Raw genomic sequence first — 20,080 nt, 5'->3', positions numbered from 1 at the left:
GGTCACCTGCTGCCCTTCCAGCCCTGCCCTTCCTGCTTCGGCAAATTCCCTGCAGACACTCTGGAGTCTCCCCCACACCTTTGGTCCTGTCTCCGTGGGAGATGGTGAGTCTTGGGCCCCATACACAGGACAGGGTGTGAGCTCTTTGGTGGGGCAGATGGCTGGGTTCCCCCAGTGCCCTGATGTCCATTTCCAAAGCTGGGGGCCGGGATCCATCCTTGGGGCTCTCCTGGTAGCAGAGACCTGGAGCCTGATTCTCCCATGACTAGCACGGGACCCCACCTGCCGCAGACTCGGGGGAGCTGCCACCCCCCAGGGGTCCCTGCAGTGGCACACCCAGTGGAGATGGCATGATTAGCTTTGAGATAGCTTCTGGGCACACACTAACCACCCCCCCGCCCCTGTCTCACTCCGAGGACTTAAAATTCTAAAACAGCTGTAGAATCTGGAATCTATCACGGGTCTTGTTTTCCAGAAGGCATTGGAAGTGCCCGTCCTCAGAGGCTTCAGAGCATGACCTCTTCCTCCTAATCCGATCCGTGCCTCCCTCATCCCCAGCACCACCTCTCCCAAGAGGGGCAGTGAGACCCTGAACGGGGCCCCTTACCTGGTGCGGCAGCTGACCCCTGTATCTCATGACCTACGCACTTGGTTCTGATTATCAGCTGGGCATGGGCCGGGCATGGGGTGTGCGCTGCAGAATTCCCGGGGGCTCTATTTCAGAAACCCACCCCAGCCCCAGGAGTCTGACTCTGGTGTGTGGTACGGAGAAGTCCCTCCCATTGCTGGGAGCTGGGAGCTGGGCCCTCCACCCGAGGAGCCAATGGGACTCCCTCTCCCAGCCGACAGTCCAGGACATAAGGGCTGGGGACAGGCCACCAGGCTGGGATGAGATCGGCAAGTGTAAGGAATGTTACGGGAGCCCTCTTGGTGGCCAGGCCCCGAGGGGGCCTCTCCAAACCTCATCTCGGGGAAGGAGCCTTTGTTTCCCGGAGGAGGAGGGTGGGACAAGCCGGTCTGACATGGGGCCCTGCTCCCGCAGAACTTTTTTCCCAACTCAAGAAGCTACATCTGAGCTCTCAGCTGCCCTCGTCCCTCAGGGCCCTCCCTCCAGGGACCCCGCTTCAATCTCGCACGTGGTATAATTATTTGACCAAAAGCAGGAGAAAAAAATCTGCTTTGGTGGAGGTACAGTTCGGGAGAAAATGACCTGGGGCAGGTATATGCCTCTGGGAAACCCACTGAGGTGAGTGGTTCTCAGGATGGGTAATGTTGAATCAGCTCATGTTCCCCCAGCCCAGTGACTGGACCCAAAGCTCCCCACCCCCATTTTTTAAACAAAAATTTTTAAATTCCCCCTTTACTGATGAGGAACTCTTTCATGGATCATGTAACCTACCCACATTTCACATTTTTTAACATCAATATAATGCCCTAATTATAAAATAAAGGAGATAGAGCATAAAATTAATTTATAATAAAAGAGCCTATAATTTAATATATCGGTGCCCAGGCACGGCCCCCCTGGAATGTCAGATGTTTTCGCCTAAACGGAGAATGGCTGCAGACGCCACGGCATCAGATGCAGATTGACACAGGTGTGTTGTGTTGGCAACTCAAATGCCACCTGCAGCGTCGCCTTGGTGATGTGATTTTCTGAGATGGCGAATGAATGATTCCTGACAAAACGATGTCCTATCTTTCTTTGATTTACCCAATAGTTGCATGCATGGCAAATTCAGTTATCACTTAAAGGCAAATTTGTACATTAAGTCCGAACCGAGATCTTGACTGAGAAATTTAAGCTTTTTTTTTTTTCTTAATCTACGTGGATGTCCAAAGTTTGCATGGCAGTCAGGACCCTTCTTCCTTGAGTGGGTTTGTCCCTGGTGTTGTAGGATGCCCCCCACCCCCGATGCCACCTCCCTCCCACTGTGATGCCGGGAGTGCTGGTCATCATCGTTAATAACCACCAAAGCACCCCCACAAATTGCCAGACTGTCTGCTTGGGGCTGAGAGAGTAAGTGTCTCATGATGAATCAGTGTCCCAAGTCAGGAAATGGAAGCCCAGGGACAGGGTATTCTTCAGGGCCCCTCTCGGGGCTGCTGGCCTGGGAGGATTCAAGCCCCCTGGACCACAGGGCTGCCTGGAAATGACTCATCCTCCCAGGGGCCTCGCCAGCCAGGCTGCTTTTGGGGGTGAGGTCGAAACTGGCATCCTGGATGCTGGGTGACAATGAGGCCAGCTGCCCACCAGGCCCAGAGCCCCACGAACTCGGCGTCAGTGGCTTCTGGGTCCATCACTGGTTCTCAGCAGCGACCTTGACTCTTCTGCTCTCTTGGCCTCATTTTCTTCCTGCCATCCTTCTTTCCACTTGGACGTGGACTTATTCCCCTGCTCCGTCCTAGTCCCTTTCCCTCACAGGGCACCCCTAGTCCTGTTGTTCGGGGTGCTGCTTTCTCTCCTGTTATTTGGGGGGAGAAGTGATGCTGACTTAAACACAGACTCATCTCTCCATCCCCCAGGGGAGGTGGCCCTGGCAGGTGGTGGCAGCAGGTGAGGGAGTGTCAGGGAGGAAGGCGGTGAATTCGGGACCTTGTGCACTTGGGAACGGTCACTTTAAAATGCTGCATGGCAGAGGATATCCAGGTTGCTCAGCTTGCTGCCCTGAAGGAGGGTTCTAAAGAGGCCAAGGTCCTCAGTCCAGCATCCATCTGGACTAGCCGGTTAACCTCGCCCTGCGCTCTGATAACTTCTCATCCACTTGCAGGGCACTCGGTTACTTATGAGAGTAACTTCACAAGTCACCTCTTCAGAGCTTGCGTGAATTCAGCTCCCTGAGTAGGATCTGTGGTTTTAGCCCCTGGTTATAGATGAAGGAACTAAAGCTCAGAGAGGTGAAGCAACTTGCCCAAGGTCACACAGCATTGGCTCTACCTAGAAATCTCATGGTAAATGTCTAGAGTTGAAGAGATACCAGACAAGAGAATGTGGCTGGAGAAACGGAAGTCAGTTTCAACCCTAGAGAATCAGCTTAATTGGGGGAGGGTTCCTCCATCTGTATCAAGCCTGAGTTTTATCATCATCATGCAAATCAGCCTCTGCTGAGCATACCAGGTTGGCCTGGCCCCAGGCTAAGGCCTTTACATCAGATAATTCACTTCCTTCTCATAGCACCCTGCATTCCTGATACTGAAACCAAGGCTCAGAGAGGTGCAGTCACTTGTACCAGGTCACACAGCCAGCAAGGGGCAAAGCCAAAACTTGACGCTAAACCCATGCTCTTGCCCTCTACTGACTTTGTAGATTGCACTGTTGGCCACAGTGCCCTTGGCCACTAAGCATCAAATTTCTGAGGACATCAGAATATTTTCTCAGTCTTAAAGGGAAAGGGAGGCTCTGAGGTTGCCATCAACTAAAGACAGCTCTGAGTTGCCATCAACTAAAGACAGCCCCCTGGGGAACTGACCTCAGACCAAGTAACGACGGCATTGATTCCAGGACTGTCTGAGTTAAGAGAATCTCCACCTGGGCTGTACTTGGCGTGCCTTGTAGCTCTGAATCACCCTGGTGGCATTTTTCACCTAAGCAACTGACTTCGATAACTTGGCCATCACGCTGACTCTCGGTGCAAATTTTCATTCTCACTCTGACCATTCGAACACGAGTGGCTTCCCCAGCCCATCCTGTCCTGGGGTAGGGGAGAAAGTTCCTATTTATAGCAGTTATAGTCTTGTGCTGTGCCCTCTTCCCATCTATGTCCCCGCCACCTCGTCCAGCGGGCACCCAGCCTCTCTTTATGGGAAACAGCTAAGCCAGCCCACCCACCTCAAATTGCAGGTAACCAGAGGGCTCCCCACCGTCTTTTAGTCAATGCATAGTTACCAAGCATCTGTTCTGCCTCCGATACTGTCCTCAGAGCTGGGAATCCACTGACGAACCTCCATCGTTCTGCAGTCATAGAGCAGACAAGACATGAATAATAAACAGACACATGCAATCATTTGAGATAATGATGCGGAAGGAAATGATGATGAAGGAAATAATACAGTGATTTGGAGAAGAGTGGCTTGGGGTTGGGTAGCACGTTAGATCGAAAGGTCAGGGAAGGCCTCTCTGAAGAGGCGATGTTTACACTGAGGCCAGAAGGTGTGAACTGTGCGAAATCTAGGGAAGCATGATCCTGACAGAGGCTGTGGTAGGAGCAAAGACCCTGAGGCAGGAACAAGGTTGGAATGTTCAAGTTGCTGAAAGAAGGCCAGTGGGGCTTAAGTGTAGTGAGTGGGAGGAGAGAGGCAGGCAGTGAGGTCAGACACGTGGGCAGGGGCCATCAGCTGTCCCACCATAGACATGAGTTCAAGAATCCTGCCCAGCTTTTGTAATACAGGAGGGGCTTCATGATCGTTCCTGAGCCTCACTTCTCCGCTACAGCATTCATGGTAGAATTCCTGCTCTTAAGAGTGTACTTCTCTCTTTATCGAGACCTTCCCCCACTCCAGCGTGATGAAATCTTGCAGAAAAGCTGCACAGAGACCCCAGACCTGCTTCCACAGCCCCCAGGTCTTCCTGCCAACTCAGGCCCCAGCATCCGCAACCAGGCAGAGGCAGAAACCAAAGGCTGTTGGAGTGTGGAGGGCAAGGAGGAGGGTCAGAGAGAGTGTGCTGTCTGCCGGGAGACGCGGGCAGGGCTTCCTGCCAGGACCAGCTGCTCCTCAGCGGCCTCCTTGCCTGGTCGGGCGGGAGCAGGCGGCCCCCACCTCCAGGGCACACAGGCCTGGCCCGCCTGCTCCCCTTCCTGGGTCCTCGGGGTTGGTTAGTGGTCACCGACCAACACACGTGTAAACTCCCTGGGGAGTCAGACCCAGGACCTCCATCCCTGCTGCTTGAGAGATCAGTGGGCCCCGGCTCCCGGGGGGCCTCCATTGGAAGGATCTGGCCAAGGTCCTCAGAAGGTTTGGAGATGCTAGACTGACTCTTGGCTTGAGTATGATGGTCCCGCTAGCGACGTGGAAGGAAAGGGCTTAGGTCTAGTCCTTAAAATGCTCAGCGGGTGGGAGGTGGTGCTTCACACCTGGTCTCATGGGGGGTAAGTGAGGGGCCGCAGAAGAGCTGGGGGAGGGCGGCACTTCTCAGCAGGAGGGGACCTTGCTGCTCACTGTCAAGTCTAGCTCAGAGCCCTCCCAGAGAAATGGATCTTCAAGGCTGTCCTTGGCCACCAAGGGGTGCTTTTGGCAATGCACGTTCCAGGCTTCCCAGCTAGATCCACTATTTTAGACTCTCCAAGAGGGTGAGCTCAGAGGAATTTTAACAAGCCTCTCGGTTAATTCTGATGCGCCCTGAAATCCGGGAACCACCAGACATGACCATATGATGGCGCTGCCCTCATGGCTGGTCCACCAGAAGGCTAAGTCCACCGGAGGATGGTCTTTCTAGAGGGGTAAGGATGCTGAGAGGATGTGGGAGCCACTTAGTGAAGGCGGGTTCCTCAGTCCCATCTGGGGACAAAGGACAACTGGTGAATAAATCCTCACAGACCCTTGGGTGAGCATAGAGCAAGGATTAGGGGTAATGGGTGGGAGGCGTGAGATTGGGGTCCTCAGCTGCAGCTCAGCCATGCTTCTAAATGGGGAGGAGCATGTTTCCCCCTCCCCAAGGGAGCATCGGAGACACTTTTGGTTGTCACAGCTGGTGGTGGGGGTGGCGGGGCATGCTCCTGGTACCCAGTGGATAGAGACCAGGGATACAGCTGGAATAAACATCTACAATGCGCAGGACAGCTCCCTACCACAAAGAATTGTCTCACCCCAAACAGCAATAGTTCCAGGCTGAGAAATCCTGATCTAAACTGAGACCCCCCTCAGGCAGCTGGGCAGGGCCAAGACTCAAGAGTACGGGCAAAGGAGAGTCACCATCCAGGCTTCTCAGAAGTCAAGCCAGACCCCATCCACCTCCATCTGTGGGGTCCCAGTGCATTTATGTAAATGAAGAAATGATAGATCAGAGTTACCAAAATTACATTTATGGATAAATACATTCACCACTTCCACCTCATCTGGGGGGACATTTGATATCTCAATTTGGGGTTCTCCACGAGGGTGAGGCCCAGTCAAATGGCTGCCCCTCCCCCATAAGCCCTGTTCTCAGTAATTCTCATCTAGGAGAACGGTGAGAAGGTGATGCTTTATTTCCAGGCTTCCTCCACTTCTCACTGGTGGTGTGACCTTGACAAGTTACCTCATCTCTCTAGGCTTCAGTTTCCTTAGTTGTAAATAAAGATAAACATAGCTCATGTTGAGTTAGTGCTGACTGTGAACTAGGCATTTTACAAGCATGGCCTTATTTAACCCCCAAGAGAGGTGGCGTGTGAAGTGGGCCTTGAAGGGTGAGTAGGAGTTTGCTCTCAGCAGAGGGAAGATGGAAGGATGACTTGGAGAAGTCAGGCATAAATGTAACAGTGGACACTGTGTGCTTCTTAGGAAGAGGGGAGAGTGGAGATCAGGGCTGAAGATAATGGATGAGAATGTTCCCACTGACGCAGAAAGTTCTACCAGACCATGCTGGCTTAGAGCAAGCTTGACTGTTTCATAAAGAATTAGCGTTTTCCTTCCTCTGTTTCTGTCTGATCAGTCCACAAACAAATTAGCAGTAAATGCAATAGCAGGCGCCACAGGTTAAGGGTTGTCAGCTTTACCTCATTTAACTATTGCAGCAACCTCGTGAACTGGGTATTATTACTAACCCTATTTGACCGATGAATTTACTGAGAATCAGAAAGGTCAAGTATCCAAAATATCCAAAGTCATGCAGCTTATAACCAGCAAAGCTGTGAGTTGAACCCAGCCCCACCCAATCCACAGCCTGTGTTCTTCACCAGCGTGCTACACCACCCATATAGCCGATACATCCCAAGCTGAGCAAATTTGTGACAATAAACCACGTATTTCCTTCAGACCTACTTACCACTGACAGACTTGTCGGGGGTTAAGAGTCTACCTCAATCCACTGATTTTGTCCCTGGGTGCATAGAAGCAAAATAGCTCCACGTTGGATGCTAACGGATGTTCCCCATGGTCTCGTGAAAAAAATGTTCTTCTCCTGTGCATCACAGACTCTTAAATAAGTCTGGGTTGACAAAACACTTCAAATGCATTATTTAAACAAGGGTGTTGAAGGCTTAAAAAAAAACAAAAAAAAAAACACTAAAGAAAAGGATGGTGAGATGGTGAGAAAGCAACTCTCCCTGCAGATGCACACAAGACAAGCCATGTGAGCCATTTCAGTTGCCTAGGTAATTGCACCCTGTAATGTCTGTAAACCGGCCTCATTCAGCGAGAGATGTTGGATTCCTTGCTTTTTAGCCTCTGGCTTAGAGTAAAGCATCCTGATTCGTTTTTCCTGTCTCTGTTTCAAAAAAGGAAAGATCTGGGCCGAGCATCGATCAGACCTAGATTCAAATCCCAGCTCTCCCCTCGGCTTACTCTGAGACCGTGGGAGATACATACCCTCTCTGGGCTCAGTTGTTGCATCTGTAAAATAGAGCTTTTAGTGTCTGTCGAGAGTCAATGAAACAACTTCCGTGCTAGCACCTGGGGTATTACCGACACTCAAACAATACTAACCTCCTCTCTTCTCTGCTGAATCCCCACTTATGATCATGTGATAGCCTAGAAGCAGGAGTTTTACAGCTGAGAGGGAGCTGAGTGACATTTAGAGCAGCCGTCTCAACAGACAATTCCGTTGTTTATCACCGTGTAAGTAAACCATTGACTCGGGACATGTCTGTAATCAAGAACCACTCCCGGTGTGTTTTTGGTGACATTTTAAAAAGGGTAAGACAGAATGTTCCCTCTAATGACTGCAGACCTCTTCAAACAGGATGAGCAGACGTGGCTTCCACATGGGCCACCAGGACACTGAAACAAAGCAAGGCGGAGGTTCTGGTTGGTCCCCGTGTGGCAGCTGGAGGGGCCCCATTGCGCTCAGAGCTTGGACCCTGGCTTCTGATTCATCCCAAATGACTGTCAGCATCAGATTGGGAATTAGGGGAAATTATGGAACCAAGACCAGGAGTCCCCAAAGCTGGGAACATAGAACAACAGAAGGCAAGATGGGACCAGCCTCAGCGCCTGGGGCCCAAACAGAGATGGACCACAGGGCAAGTCGCATTGCCCACAGCTAGGGGACAGACGGATGCCATAGAATGAAACTGGATGGGAGGGTTACACAGAGGCAGGTTGTTAAGGAAGCAGAAGGGCAGGAGAACAGAGGTGAGGCAGGGCTGGTCGGGAGATCTGGATTTGGGTGCAGAGTCAGTCCCATCTCAGCCATGACTTCTCTCCCTCTCAGAGGGTGGTCAACCTCTGGAACCGAGCTGAGATGGCCTCCTCCTGAACCTATCAGACTTCACAGGCAGAGAGCCAGGAAAGCTTCCTGGTTAAGAGGTCAGACTCTTGAGTCAGAAACAAGCCTGGGTTTGAATCCCAGCTCCATCCTCCCTGGCTGTGAGACTTAGGCTGGTGATTTAACCTCTCTGAGCCTCAGCTTCGTCATCTGATGATGGTTGTGAGGATTGTGGTGGTGGTAATGAAGATGATGATGATGGTGATGGTGGAAGAGGGTGGTGATGGCAGTGAAGATTATGATGCAACGAAGGTGATGATGAGAATGACGTTGGTGATAATGAGGGTGATGATAACACTGGTGTGTCTGGGGATGGCGATGATGACTATGGTGATAATGATGGTTTTGCTCATAAGGAGACGTTGGATGGTGACAAGGGTGATGATCATGAGAACGATGCTGGTGGTGGTGATGGTGGTGATGATGATGCCAGTGGTGGTCCTGGTGGTGGTGGTGGCGATGGCAGTGGTGGTACTGGTGATGATGATGGTGATGATGACAATGACGAGAAGTGATGGTAAGACTGAGAGCCTCCACTTCAGAGTAAAGGTGAAGAGTAAGCTGCAATACTGTGACCGTGAGCAACTTAGTTTCTGTCTCACTTACGCCATCTGTAAAGTGGTGGTCAACATTCATACCTACCTGATAGGGTTGTCACAAGGACTAACTTAACTAAAACGTATGTAAAGTGCTTGACACATGACAAGTGCTTAGTAAACGCTGTCATTATTAATAGTATTATTATTTTTGTAATGCTATGTTCCCCCGGTTTTCAGAATAAAATTCCTTTTTATCCTGGGCTGATGTCATTAGTTTTGTGACCAGTGCTCTGGTCGGTGTGGAAATGACTTATCACCGTGGCCCACAGGGCTGGTTTCCTACCCTCTCCTTCCAGCTTCCTAGGTCTTCAACCAGTAAGTTTCATGGCTGTTAAGTTATCCAGGGGTTCTGTGTGGGATTCTACTAGGAGATGGGCCTGCTGTGTTGCTAGATTATGAAATGGGGGAATGGGGAGGGGGGAAACAAACTCCATGTCGTCATCATTCCTGAAATGATGTCTGCACACTGGGTGTGTGCCAGCCATCTATGCCGGCTTGGATGAGCTCGCCTTTGTGCTTGACCCTATGAAGTTTCAGGCTGGAAGCCCAAAGCTAGCTGGCTCCGTGTAGAGTCACATGAGTGATCCCAGAAGGCTCTGTACTGATGCAGGACTTTCAGACCAGGGCCACCAGCCGGTCACTCCAGGCATCGCATCTTCCTCACCTCCCCTGCCTTGCCTTTCAGAGATCTGGACGGCAAATCACACAAAGCTCTGCCCCTCGGCATGGAGAATGACCGAGTCTTCAGTGACCTGTGGGGGAAAGGCAACGTGCCTGTCGTCCTCAACAACCCATATTCAGAGAAGGAGCAGGTAAGGGGTGGTGCCAGCCTGGCACCCACACTCCATGGCTTCCTAAACCCTCTTGGGAAGCCAAATCCAAACCACGCTGGAGAGGAAACCAGCCAACATAGTTGGCGAGCTCAGAGCTGGGTGGGGGGGCCTGAGGCCAGGTGCACTTATCCTGGGCTACAGATTTTGGCTTTGGTTTGGTTGGGTTTTCTTTGCAAGGTTTCAATTTTTCATTCTGTTCCTACCAGAAAAGACATTCACGTGGTTCCAAATTTAAAAGGTACAAAATATACGTGGTAAAAACTTTTCCTCTCTCCTCAAATCCCAGACACAAAGTTTCCCTTCCTAGAGGAGAGCAATATTCCTCATTTTTGTGGTCCTTTTAGCAGTATTTTATGCATAGTCAAGTGTATAAACATTATTTTCATATGTTTTTACACAGATAAGAGCGCATCACATTTATAGACAGACCTTGTTTTATTGTGCTTCGCGTTATTGTATTTATTTTACAAATTGAAGGTTTGTGGCAACCCTGCATCAGACAAGTCTATTGGCTCCATTTTTTCCAATTGCATTATTTTTAATTCAATTATACACACTGTTTTTTAGACACAATGCTACTGCACACTTAATAGGCTACAGTCTAGTGTAAACATAACTTTTATATGCACTGGAAAACCAAAAAATTCATGTGACTCTCTTTATTGTGGTATTTGCTGTATTATGGTGTCTGAAACTGAACCCACGGTATCTCTGAAGTATGCCTTTATTATTTTGTGCCTTGTTATTTCTCTTATCAACGTATCTTGGGGATTAGTCCTAATTAGTTGGTAAAGACAATCTTAATTCTTTTTTCACAGCTGCATAATATTTCATCATAAGCCGTCACCGTATTTATTGAGCTCATCCTCCAAAATGGACATGTGGCCCATTGCTAGTATTTTGCCGTGACATTGCTGTAATGAATGACCTTGGCAGTTGGGTGGGCTTATCGAAAGAATAAATTCCTAGAAGCAGAATTGTTGGATCAGAAGTCGTATACATTTGTGATCTGGGCAGAAATTGCCAAATTGCTCACCATAGAAGTCATACTAATCCTATGGCTCGGTAGGAGAATGACTATTTCCCCACAACCTTGCCAACTCAGTGTGCTATCAAACCTTTCAGTCTTTGCCAATTTGCTGAGATGTCTTTTAACAGCTGAGTCAATATGGTTTCCTGAGAGTGGCTAGATTTGGCTGGAGATCACCTGAGCCTTTTTTCCGCACCTGCCCAGCCAGCTGACAGACCAGGCCAAAGCAACCCTGGTGAAGCATGTGAATTTCCCAAAAACCCCTCTGCAAGTGGAATGGCCAACAGGAGGTCAGAATAGGGAGAGGGTCCCAGGATGCTTAGCAGGGCAACTTCTTCCTTTTCTCCAGCTGCCCCATGCCCTGGATGGCACAGGCCAGGTTGCTAAACTCTTTCTTTTGATGCTTAATCTGCAGACAGTACCTTTCACCACCAACCCATGTAAGCAATGACTCATAGCCTGTCTACATAGCTTCACAGGGAAAGATGGGACATTCCAGAGCCTCAGTGGAATTGCTTTCCTTAGCTGCTGTTGGCTGGCCAGGAAGACCAAGGACATCAGGGACTCCCCAGTAGGCCAGACGCGTGATCCCACCAGCCACATACCCTCCCTCTTGCAGGGACACCTGGGAATGTTTGGTGGACAAGCACCACGGTCATCTTCTATTACGCTCTCCTCCAAAATCAAGGCCATACTGTGAGCATCAGGACTGTTATTATCTATTAATGATTAAACGAACAAGTAGAGCTTAAATTTTGTTTACATTTTCTTTCTTAATTGAAAGTAAACAGGAAATTGACACAACATTGTAAACTGACTATAACTCAATCCAAAAAAAAAAAAATAGCAAAAGAAAGTAAACGGCTTGGCCATATACAAACCCTCTTAAGACACGGAAGGACAGAAAGAGGCCGCCTCAGGCCAGATTCAATCCATAGACATGATTTGTTAGATCTGCGCTATTTTGTCCTAAGAGACCATTTATATTTGTGCTTTGAATTTACTGCAGTGTTTCCAGTTTTTATGTATCATATTTACAACTTCTCTTAAAAATGTGGACAATCTGACCACATTGAGTCTATATTCTTAGGGTGCAATTATCTGCCTGGACTGAGTAATAGCTGCCCTCACTAAAGAGAGTATAGGCTCTCCAGTTTGCCACAATCCCCACCACTCCCTATTGTGTCCCTCTCATTAAAGCCAACTATCCATTGTCATGTATCATAACTTTAGTACTGTTGGTTTTCTTATAATAGTTAAGATGAAAGTTAAATCTTTTTCTATCTCTATCTTTATTATAAATGGCAGGTAGAGATCCAGCAAGAGGTTCACACATTTCAGGAAAGATGAGAAAGATTTCATGTTCTATGTAAATGAAGAATATTCTTACGTGTTTACTATGCAACCAAGTATTTTGTCTTGAGATTACCCAGCTTGCTGTAATGATTTGCCTTACCTACCTGGCCCCTCTAGGTAAGAGTGTGTGACTACTGGCCTGCAGTTACCCCTGAGATCTGGGGTATAGGGAAGAAGCAGAGGAGGCCTTGACTCTCTACCCCCCCCCGCCGAAAGACCCTTAAGTCCTGCTAAAATCTGAGTGATAGCAGGATTGTGGCTACTTCCTTTCATAGGATCCATCTTGGTTAGACAGTGAAGCTTGAAAAACATAACCTTGAACCTCAAGCCTGAGGAGTAGGGCTCAATGTTGGGGATAGGACAGGAGGGTTCATAGGACCTTTGTAGGGCATCATGATGAAATGATCATGCCTTGGTCCATTTGGGCTGCTATAACAGAATACCATAGACTGGGTAGATTATAAACAACAGAAATTTATTTTCCACAGTTCTGGAGGCTGAGAAGTCCAAGATCAAAGCACTGGTAGATCCAACGTCTGTTGCAGGCCTGCTTCCTGGTTCATAGATGGTCATCTTCTTGCTGTGTCTGTGGAATCTCTTTTATAAGGGCACTAATCCCATTCATGGGGGCTGCACCCTCATGACCTAATCACCTCCCAAAGGCCCCACCTCCCAATGCCATCACACTGGAGATTAGGTTTCAACATATGAATTTTGGCAGGGGGACAGGAATGTTCAGTCTACAGCAATCAGGGGGAGGTGCTGAGAACTTGCCTTAAGGCCCCCTCTAAAATGGAAATTCCATTTCCTTGGAGAATGAGAAAGGATGCTGGAGGAAGGGGAAGAGACTGTGTCTTCCCGAGGTTAAAATAGCCCCACAGTTTTAGACACGGGAGCTCCTGGAAGCATGACGTATAGCCAGCAGTGCTTGGATTTACACTCACTTCTTTACCATCATCAAGTCCTCCCTGTAGTCTGTGACCCAAAAAAGGACCAAAATCGCTGGCCTGGGAGAGCATCCCAGCTCTGCTGTCTGAGACTCAAATTTCCAAATGCCTCTCAGAAATAGAGCTGAAAGGAGGCAGAGACCCAAGCTCTCAATTATGTTGGAGTTTCAGAGCTAAGGAAATAGCCCAGCTACCTCCTGCTCAACACCTCCGTAGCCACGGGGCTTAGAAATGTTGCCCAAGCTGAGCAAATTAATAGAAAACCCCATGTTTTTCTTTCCGACCTGAAAGACGGCCTCCTTTGCTTAACCTCTTCTTTACCCACTCAAGGCCACCATACCAGGAGCTCCTGGAACTGGCTCCCTTCCTCCTAGTTGTAGCTCACATTTACTGCTTTTTTAGGCATCCATGGAAGGAGTATCACTGTTAATAACACAAAGGGAGACCCAGCCACTACCTGCCTTCCTGAGTTGGGAAGAGACAGGAGCTGGTGGAGGAACAGTTGGTCTGCCTTTTCCCCGAGGAATGGCCAAAGGCAACAGAGCCCATGTGAAGCAGGGAAGATGGAGGCTAGAAGTGAGAAGGAACTTCCTGACTCAGATGACGGTCAGCTCCCTGAAGGAACCACGAGGCCCGTCCGTTAGCCCTAGAGGCACCTTCTTTTAAATTAGCCTCAGAAGGCTGAGGCTTCATCTTTACCTAGTGGTTATTTCTCTTACCAATAGTCTGGGTCAGCAGTGGGTAGGGCCAGTGAGACCCAAGTCCCTGGTCATTAGAGCACAGTGACTTCGTGATGCTTGTCTTTATCATCCCCTTGCAAATTGTACCTGGCCTGGGCTGGTGGATAGAATGGATCAGTTCAGCCATCACACACCAAATTGATCCCCCGATACCTGCCACATGCCTAGCTCTGGGGTGGAAGCAAAAGTGAGGAAGCATCATCCTCCCACCCTCAAGACCTTCACAGATAAATGTGGGGAGACAGACACGTGTACAGTGCAGGTGATCCTAAACTAGAGAGGGACACGAGACACTGTGGGAACAGAAATATCTCAGCAGGTACCAGGAAAGGTTTACCAAAAGAGGTGACATTTGATCTGGGTTTTGAAGATCATGTAGGAGTTTGCCTAGAAGAATGTGGGAAAATGCATTACAGTAAAAGGAACAGCTGTAGCTGAGAAACTGCATTTTGTTTGTCTTGCTGAGGATCGTTATTGGATCTCTGAGGTTGTCTTTAGTGCTCATACCACCTGAGACACATATTGAGTTTTTACACTATTCTAAAAGCCCCTCACAAAATATTCCTCTTAAGTGGAAATGCTACCCTAGATTAATGACATGAGAAAGGGCTATTTGTCCATTCTCCCCGTAAAACCTTAGGATATGAATCAAGCCCTTTTCTGCTTCTCTTCTTATTAAGCATCTATTTGGCTTGCCTGCCTGATTTGTTTTCCTAAGGGGAGGGGGAATGCACCCTACTTGCACACAGCACGTATATTTCCAGATACTAATTAAGCATCCGTCCAGTCCTTAGTGGGTGCGAGAGGGGTCCTGGGCCTGGGAGAATTGGCAATTCCATTTGGGGTTCTTCCTTCCTATTCAGCCCACTGCCCCTCTCTCCAGCCTCTTGCTGACAAAGGCAACCAGGTAGTCAGAGAGATGATTCTCATTTTGAAATCTCCCTCCCCACGCCATCCCATCCCTGCCACCTCATCAGCAACCTGGCGGTTCCTCACCCCTGGGGACATAGGGCTTGCTGGCTTTCAAAATGTCAAAATCTGTTGAGAAGTATTTCCAGGTGAGTGTCAGCATCCCCCAGCCTCTCTGCAGAGCTCCAAATTATGAGGCAAAAGGGGAGTGCTTATGGGCCCCCAGTCTTCAGGCATTCAGAGGTCTTCGGGGCCCCTCTCCACCTGAGCACACGCCCCCACTGGCCAGCTGCTGCTGGCTTTGCTGAAGCCCAAAAGGGGGCAGCCAGACCCCGCCGGGCAGTGTCTGGATGAGGGCAAAGCAGCGCAGCCCTCTGCCTCTCAGCGACAGCCCAGCCTGCTGCAGGGAGACCATCTAAGTCAGCGCTGACTCACCGCACATTAATGATGTCAGGATAAAAATAACAGTAACGCTGATAACAATACCGCCTTGAGGTGGGTATCATTCTAACCTTGGGATCACTTACCCACAGCACCAGGGCTCAGGGCTCAGCCTAGGCTTGGCCTCCTCCTCCTGGTGACCCTGGTCAGACAACTAACTAGCATCTGCACTCAGGCTCACAGGGGCTTATAGGCCCATGGGGTTGCCAGGGGGATGAGAGGAGATCCTGCCTGAGATTGTTACCGAGTCCAAGCTGGTACCGCTTGCCAGACGACAGGCCAATAAGTCGAGAGATGAGTTGCTGGGGCCAGGAGAAGTGCCTTTATTTGCAAAGCCAGCAGACAGAGAGGATGGTAGAAGATGGTAGTGTCCCAAAGAACCATCTTGCCTGAGTTAGAATTCAGGCCTCTTTTATACTAAAAGGGGAGGGAGTCAAGTCAAGCATTTCCTGATTCTAGTCAGCCATTCCCAGCAGGGCCTGGTCAGGATGTTTCCTGTGAGTTAAACGAAAGGATTTTAGCTTAATGCTCATTACCTGGGAGGCAGGGTTCCCAGTGATGGGCCGTTATGTATAATTTAAGCTTACAGGCAGCATCCCTATAGCGACTAACTTGTAATAGAATACAAAGGCTTTTCCGTATTATAGAATGATAGCATTTACTGTCACAGTAAGAGCTAGTATCTGTAGAGCTGTGGCAGGCACTGGGCTGAGCCCTTTAGATCCACAGTCTCATTTGATCCCCAGCCCAACTCAATGAAGTACCATTATTGTTCCCATTTTACAGATGAATAAACTGAGGCCCAGTGGGTCTAGTGGCTTGATGAAGGTCACACAGTTAGTAGGTGGGCAAGATGGGACTTGAACCCAGGCCATGGAGTCCTAGAGTCCCCTCTTAACTCTACAAGTCCTGGCACAGAATAAGTGCTCCCAAAAATGTTTATTATTGTTGTTGTTGTTGTTGTTGTTGTTTCGCTAATCATTATATTGCTGATCTAGGCATTTTGTTGCTCATTTAGGTAAAGATGTGTTGTCAATGGGAGGCAGACAGGGCAAGAAGAACTGTCCTCATTTTGCAGATGACACCCTTGTGGTCCGGAAAGGGAAGGCGACCACCCGCTGAGTCTTGGTGACACAGCTCCACCCCTTTCCCTTTATGATGACGTCATCATCCCTGTCAGTCATTCAAATCAACATAACGTGTGGCGTTCACCTCCTGGGGCCAGGCTCTAGGAGTCCGCACGAGGGAGGCAGTGAGACCTAGACCGGACAGTGGGGACTGTGAGAGCCTGGATTCCACGCCCAGCTCTGTTGCTGTCAGTTGGTAATTTGGGGATAGTCACTGTACTCCTCAGAGCCTCCATTTCCTCCTCTGAAAAATGGGTTACCGTGAAGATTCCGTGAATCAGTAGATGTGCAATGATCTAGCCCGGGTGAGGCACAAAGTAAGCATGTACTAAATGTTACTTGAAATGATCATGGCCCTTGAACCTAAATGTCATCTTTTCATCAAATAGTTGCCTCAGCATCCGGAAACTCCCACCCCCAAGACAAGCTTCAGACACAGACACACACAGTAGTCATCACACCGTGACATTTGGGGTTTCGTAGAATCACGCACAGACGTTCCCTGCAGAGCCCACCTGGCTGGCGTGAGCAGATTCCCTCGGCTGCGTTCAGATTGCCATCTAGGGGTGCCTGTTGATTGCTCCCTTCCTTAAGCCCATCTCTAAGCACTTGACAAACTTCCCGTGTTTTCTGTCTGTGGGAGGGTGCCCCAATTTCCTAGGATAAGCTGCGATTAAACCCATTTCTGCCCCCAGCTATATCGGGCCAGGTACCCTTTGCCTTGATCTGGTTCATGACCACAGTTAGACACTCAGATTAGATTTTCCCAAAAGCATGTTCAGTCCTCAGGTCCACTTCCATGGGTTACCAGGTGTTCCTGGCATATCCTCAGAACAGGGGGCAAAGGATGCTTTCCAGGAATTTTTATGGAACAGGGTGTCCCTCAGTTCCCAGTGGCAGCAGAATCCAAACCTTGCTGACATTTCACCTCCCTCCGCCCAGACCATCACCTGTTCGGTGACTAGCAGGGTCTTCCTAGGTCACTTAGTTAAGGGGCCAGACTTCCATGTCCCGCTGCCCTGGGTGGTCAGAGCCAGGGTGGAACCAGAAAGTAGGGCCTGAATTGACGGGTGTTTGGGTTCAGCCCTGCTGGAATTTCCACGTATTTTGCCCACTGTTTGTTTTAGTAGTGAGTAGATTCAGTGCAAGCTGTCTGAGGAGGACAATGACACTCTGGTTCGGGAATCAGGGACACCAGTTTGTACGCTCATTTATTGCATCCAACCTTATTCAAATTCTTTTCCCAGATAGGCTGAGTTGGGTCAAAGTCATTTTTCCCTCCTCTCTTTACAAACGGGTATCAGTTGCCAGAACCCCCTTCACACGGACGTTTTCAGAGGTGCAGACAGCCCCAACCCTCGTCTATTTTCTGAGGGTCCCAGGATGCTTCAAAAGGTAAAAAGTCCAAAACATAATCACAAAGCTTCTTGTGCGTTTTAAATGTTTACATTTAGCAAGTTAATGATTTTAATAAACACACATATTACGATGGTGGTGTAATCGGGGTAGGCCACAGGATAATTGCAAGATTTCTCAAAATTAATTCGTAGCACACGTGTACACATTCTGCTCTGGTAATGGGATCAAGTTGAAAGTTGTTTAATAATCTGATTAGCTTGTGAGATCATTGCGATGATGAGCATCGGCTCGTTTGGAGAAAAAACCATCAACAATCTCACGGGAAGATCTCTAATCTCCAGAGGCCCAAACGGTGATGAATCTGACTCCCAGGCACCCCCTCCCGTAATCAGCCTCCACGGACTGCAGAACGTGGACCACTGAATAGGGGGGAAGAGAGAGGGTAGGGGAAGAATAAGTGATTTCAAGCTTCCGTGGAGTTATTATAAAGAATGAATCACTTTAGAAGTCATGGTTTAAATACACTACGAGGAAATTATACTCCGAGGTACTGAACACTGTTGGTTAAGTTTTAAAGGTAGCAATTTTTTAATTGCACGGGTGGGTGAGTACCTGCTGGTTTGCGGGCCCCGTGGTTCTAGGGTCTGAGCTGCCACAGCCATCTACCTAGGTTCTACTTGCTGCCCCAAGGAGGGTGGTACCCACAGATTGGATGGAGCAGTGCCGCCTGGGGCTACAGCTAAGGGGCTGCATCCTGGTGTGTGGCATCTGCCCGCTGATGTGGGTGGCCTGCTGCCCAGCTCAGCCTCAGCGTGCTGCCCTCATTTTAGAACCAGCCAAGCAGGGCAAGTTGCTGCAGGCTTACGACGGAGGAGCTGGTGCCAACAGGGAAGGAATGAGGAGTTACTGGCTTTGTGCAGGTTTGGGCCTCAGCTCCTGGATTAGCTTGCTAAGGGCTGTCATAAGGGAGCAGCACAAACTGGGTGGCTTCAACAATAGGACTGTATTGTCTCAGAGTCTGGAAGCCAGAAGTCTGAGATCAGGGTGGCTCCAGGGTTAGTTCCTTCTGAGGGCTGCGAAGGGAGGACCTGGCCCGGGCCTCCCTCCGTGGCCTGTCGTGACGGTCTTCATGCTCACGTGGCATTCTCCCTCTATACGCGTCTGCCTTCTAATTTCCTCTTTTTGTAAGGACGCGAGTCATATTGGATTAGGGCCACCCTAATGACCTCATTCTAACTTAATTACCTCTGTAAAGACTCCAATAAGGTCACATTCTGAGGTCCTGGGGGTTTGGGCATCAACGAATGAATTGGGGGGACACAATTCAACTCCTAACAGACCCTACCTAGGTTGTTCTGTGTCTCCCAGGCACCTCCCGCCTGCTGTCAAGCTCTTGTCCCGGTTTCACTGTGAGGCTCCTGACTGTGACAGCCCGTGATTGGGGGAGGGTGGGGTGCCCTGGCTGTTTCTAGATCTGCCAGATTCTGACATCTAGCATCTATCTCCCTGCCTTATAATCCTCCCTCCATGTTCCCCTCACTCCCACTCCTTACTTCCCAACTTCTGCTAAAAGGCTCACATCCTCCCACTGACCCACCAGAAGTGTCCAAGTCAAAGTCGACTTTATTCTTTTCCCTCACATCCTCTCACACCACAAGGCTCTGGTCCTGCGTCCGGCACCCCAGTCTCCATCTCCCCACTTCCTGTCCTCTGCTAGTGCGGCTGGATTTCCCACCCTCTTGGCCCCTCCCCTGCACTGGTACGGCAGCCCCCTCCGGGTCTCTCAGCCTTCACCCTCTCCCTCCTGCAGTCCTCGCAGTCACAGATTTCCTAAAACTCAGCTTTGATAAGGTCACCCCCTCAATCAGGCAGCTTCAGGGGTTCTCCACTGTTCTCCACTGTCTAAGCGAAGTCTTTGGCTTAGCATTTAAGGGACTCCACGATTTTGAAATGCATTTAGACCTTATATTAAACAGCTCAGGATGCCATAACAGCACACCACAGACTTGGCAGCTTCAACAGCAGAAAGTTATTTCTCCCAGTTCTGGAGAATAAAGGTCCAAAGTCAGGGTGTCAGCATGGTCACATCTGCTGAGGGCTCTTTTCCTGGTTTGCAGACAGCCACCTTCACTGAGTCCTTACGTGGCCTGTGCACACAGAGGGACAGAGAGAGACAGCTTGTGCTCTCGTCTTCTTTTTTTTTTTTCCACCTTTCTTTTTTTTTAAATTGAGTTATAGTCAGTTTACAATGTTGTGTCAGTTTCTGGTGTACAGCACAGTGCTTCAGTCATACATGAACAGACATATATTCATTCTCATATTCTCTTTCACCACAAGC

At 49.3% G+C, this 20,080-nt stretch overlaps 1 protein-coding gene across 2 annotated transcripts in view; it reads left to right on the top strand.

The window, feature by feature from the left end:
• Positions 1-20,080, top strand: part of NOS1 (nitric oxide synthase 1) — a 105,708-nt gene that overhangs the window by 26,203 nt on the left and 59,425 nt on the right. For both annotated transcript variants that reach the window (XM_031442832.2, XM_064481172.1), the window contains exon 3: positions 9,686-9,812. In XM_031442832.2, coding sequence (XP_031298692.1) covers positions 9,686-9,812 — 127 coding nt within the window. The remainder of the gene's footprint in view (positions 1-9,685; positions 9,813-20,080) is intronic.

The sequence above is a fragment of the Camelus dromedarius genome, chromosome 31 (assembly GCF_036321535.1).
Source record: "Camelus dromedarius isolate mCamDro1 chromosome 31, mCamDro1.pat, whole genome shotgun sequence".
Lineage (NCBI taxonomy): Eukaryota > Metazoa > Chordata > Mammalia > Artiodactyla > Camelidae > Camelus > Camelus dromedarius.
This window is presented reverse-complemented; position numbering and strand designations above follow the sequence as displayed.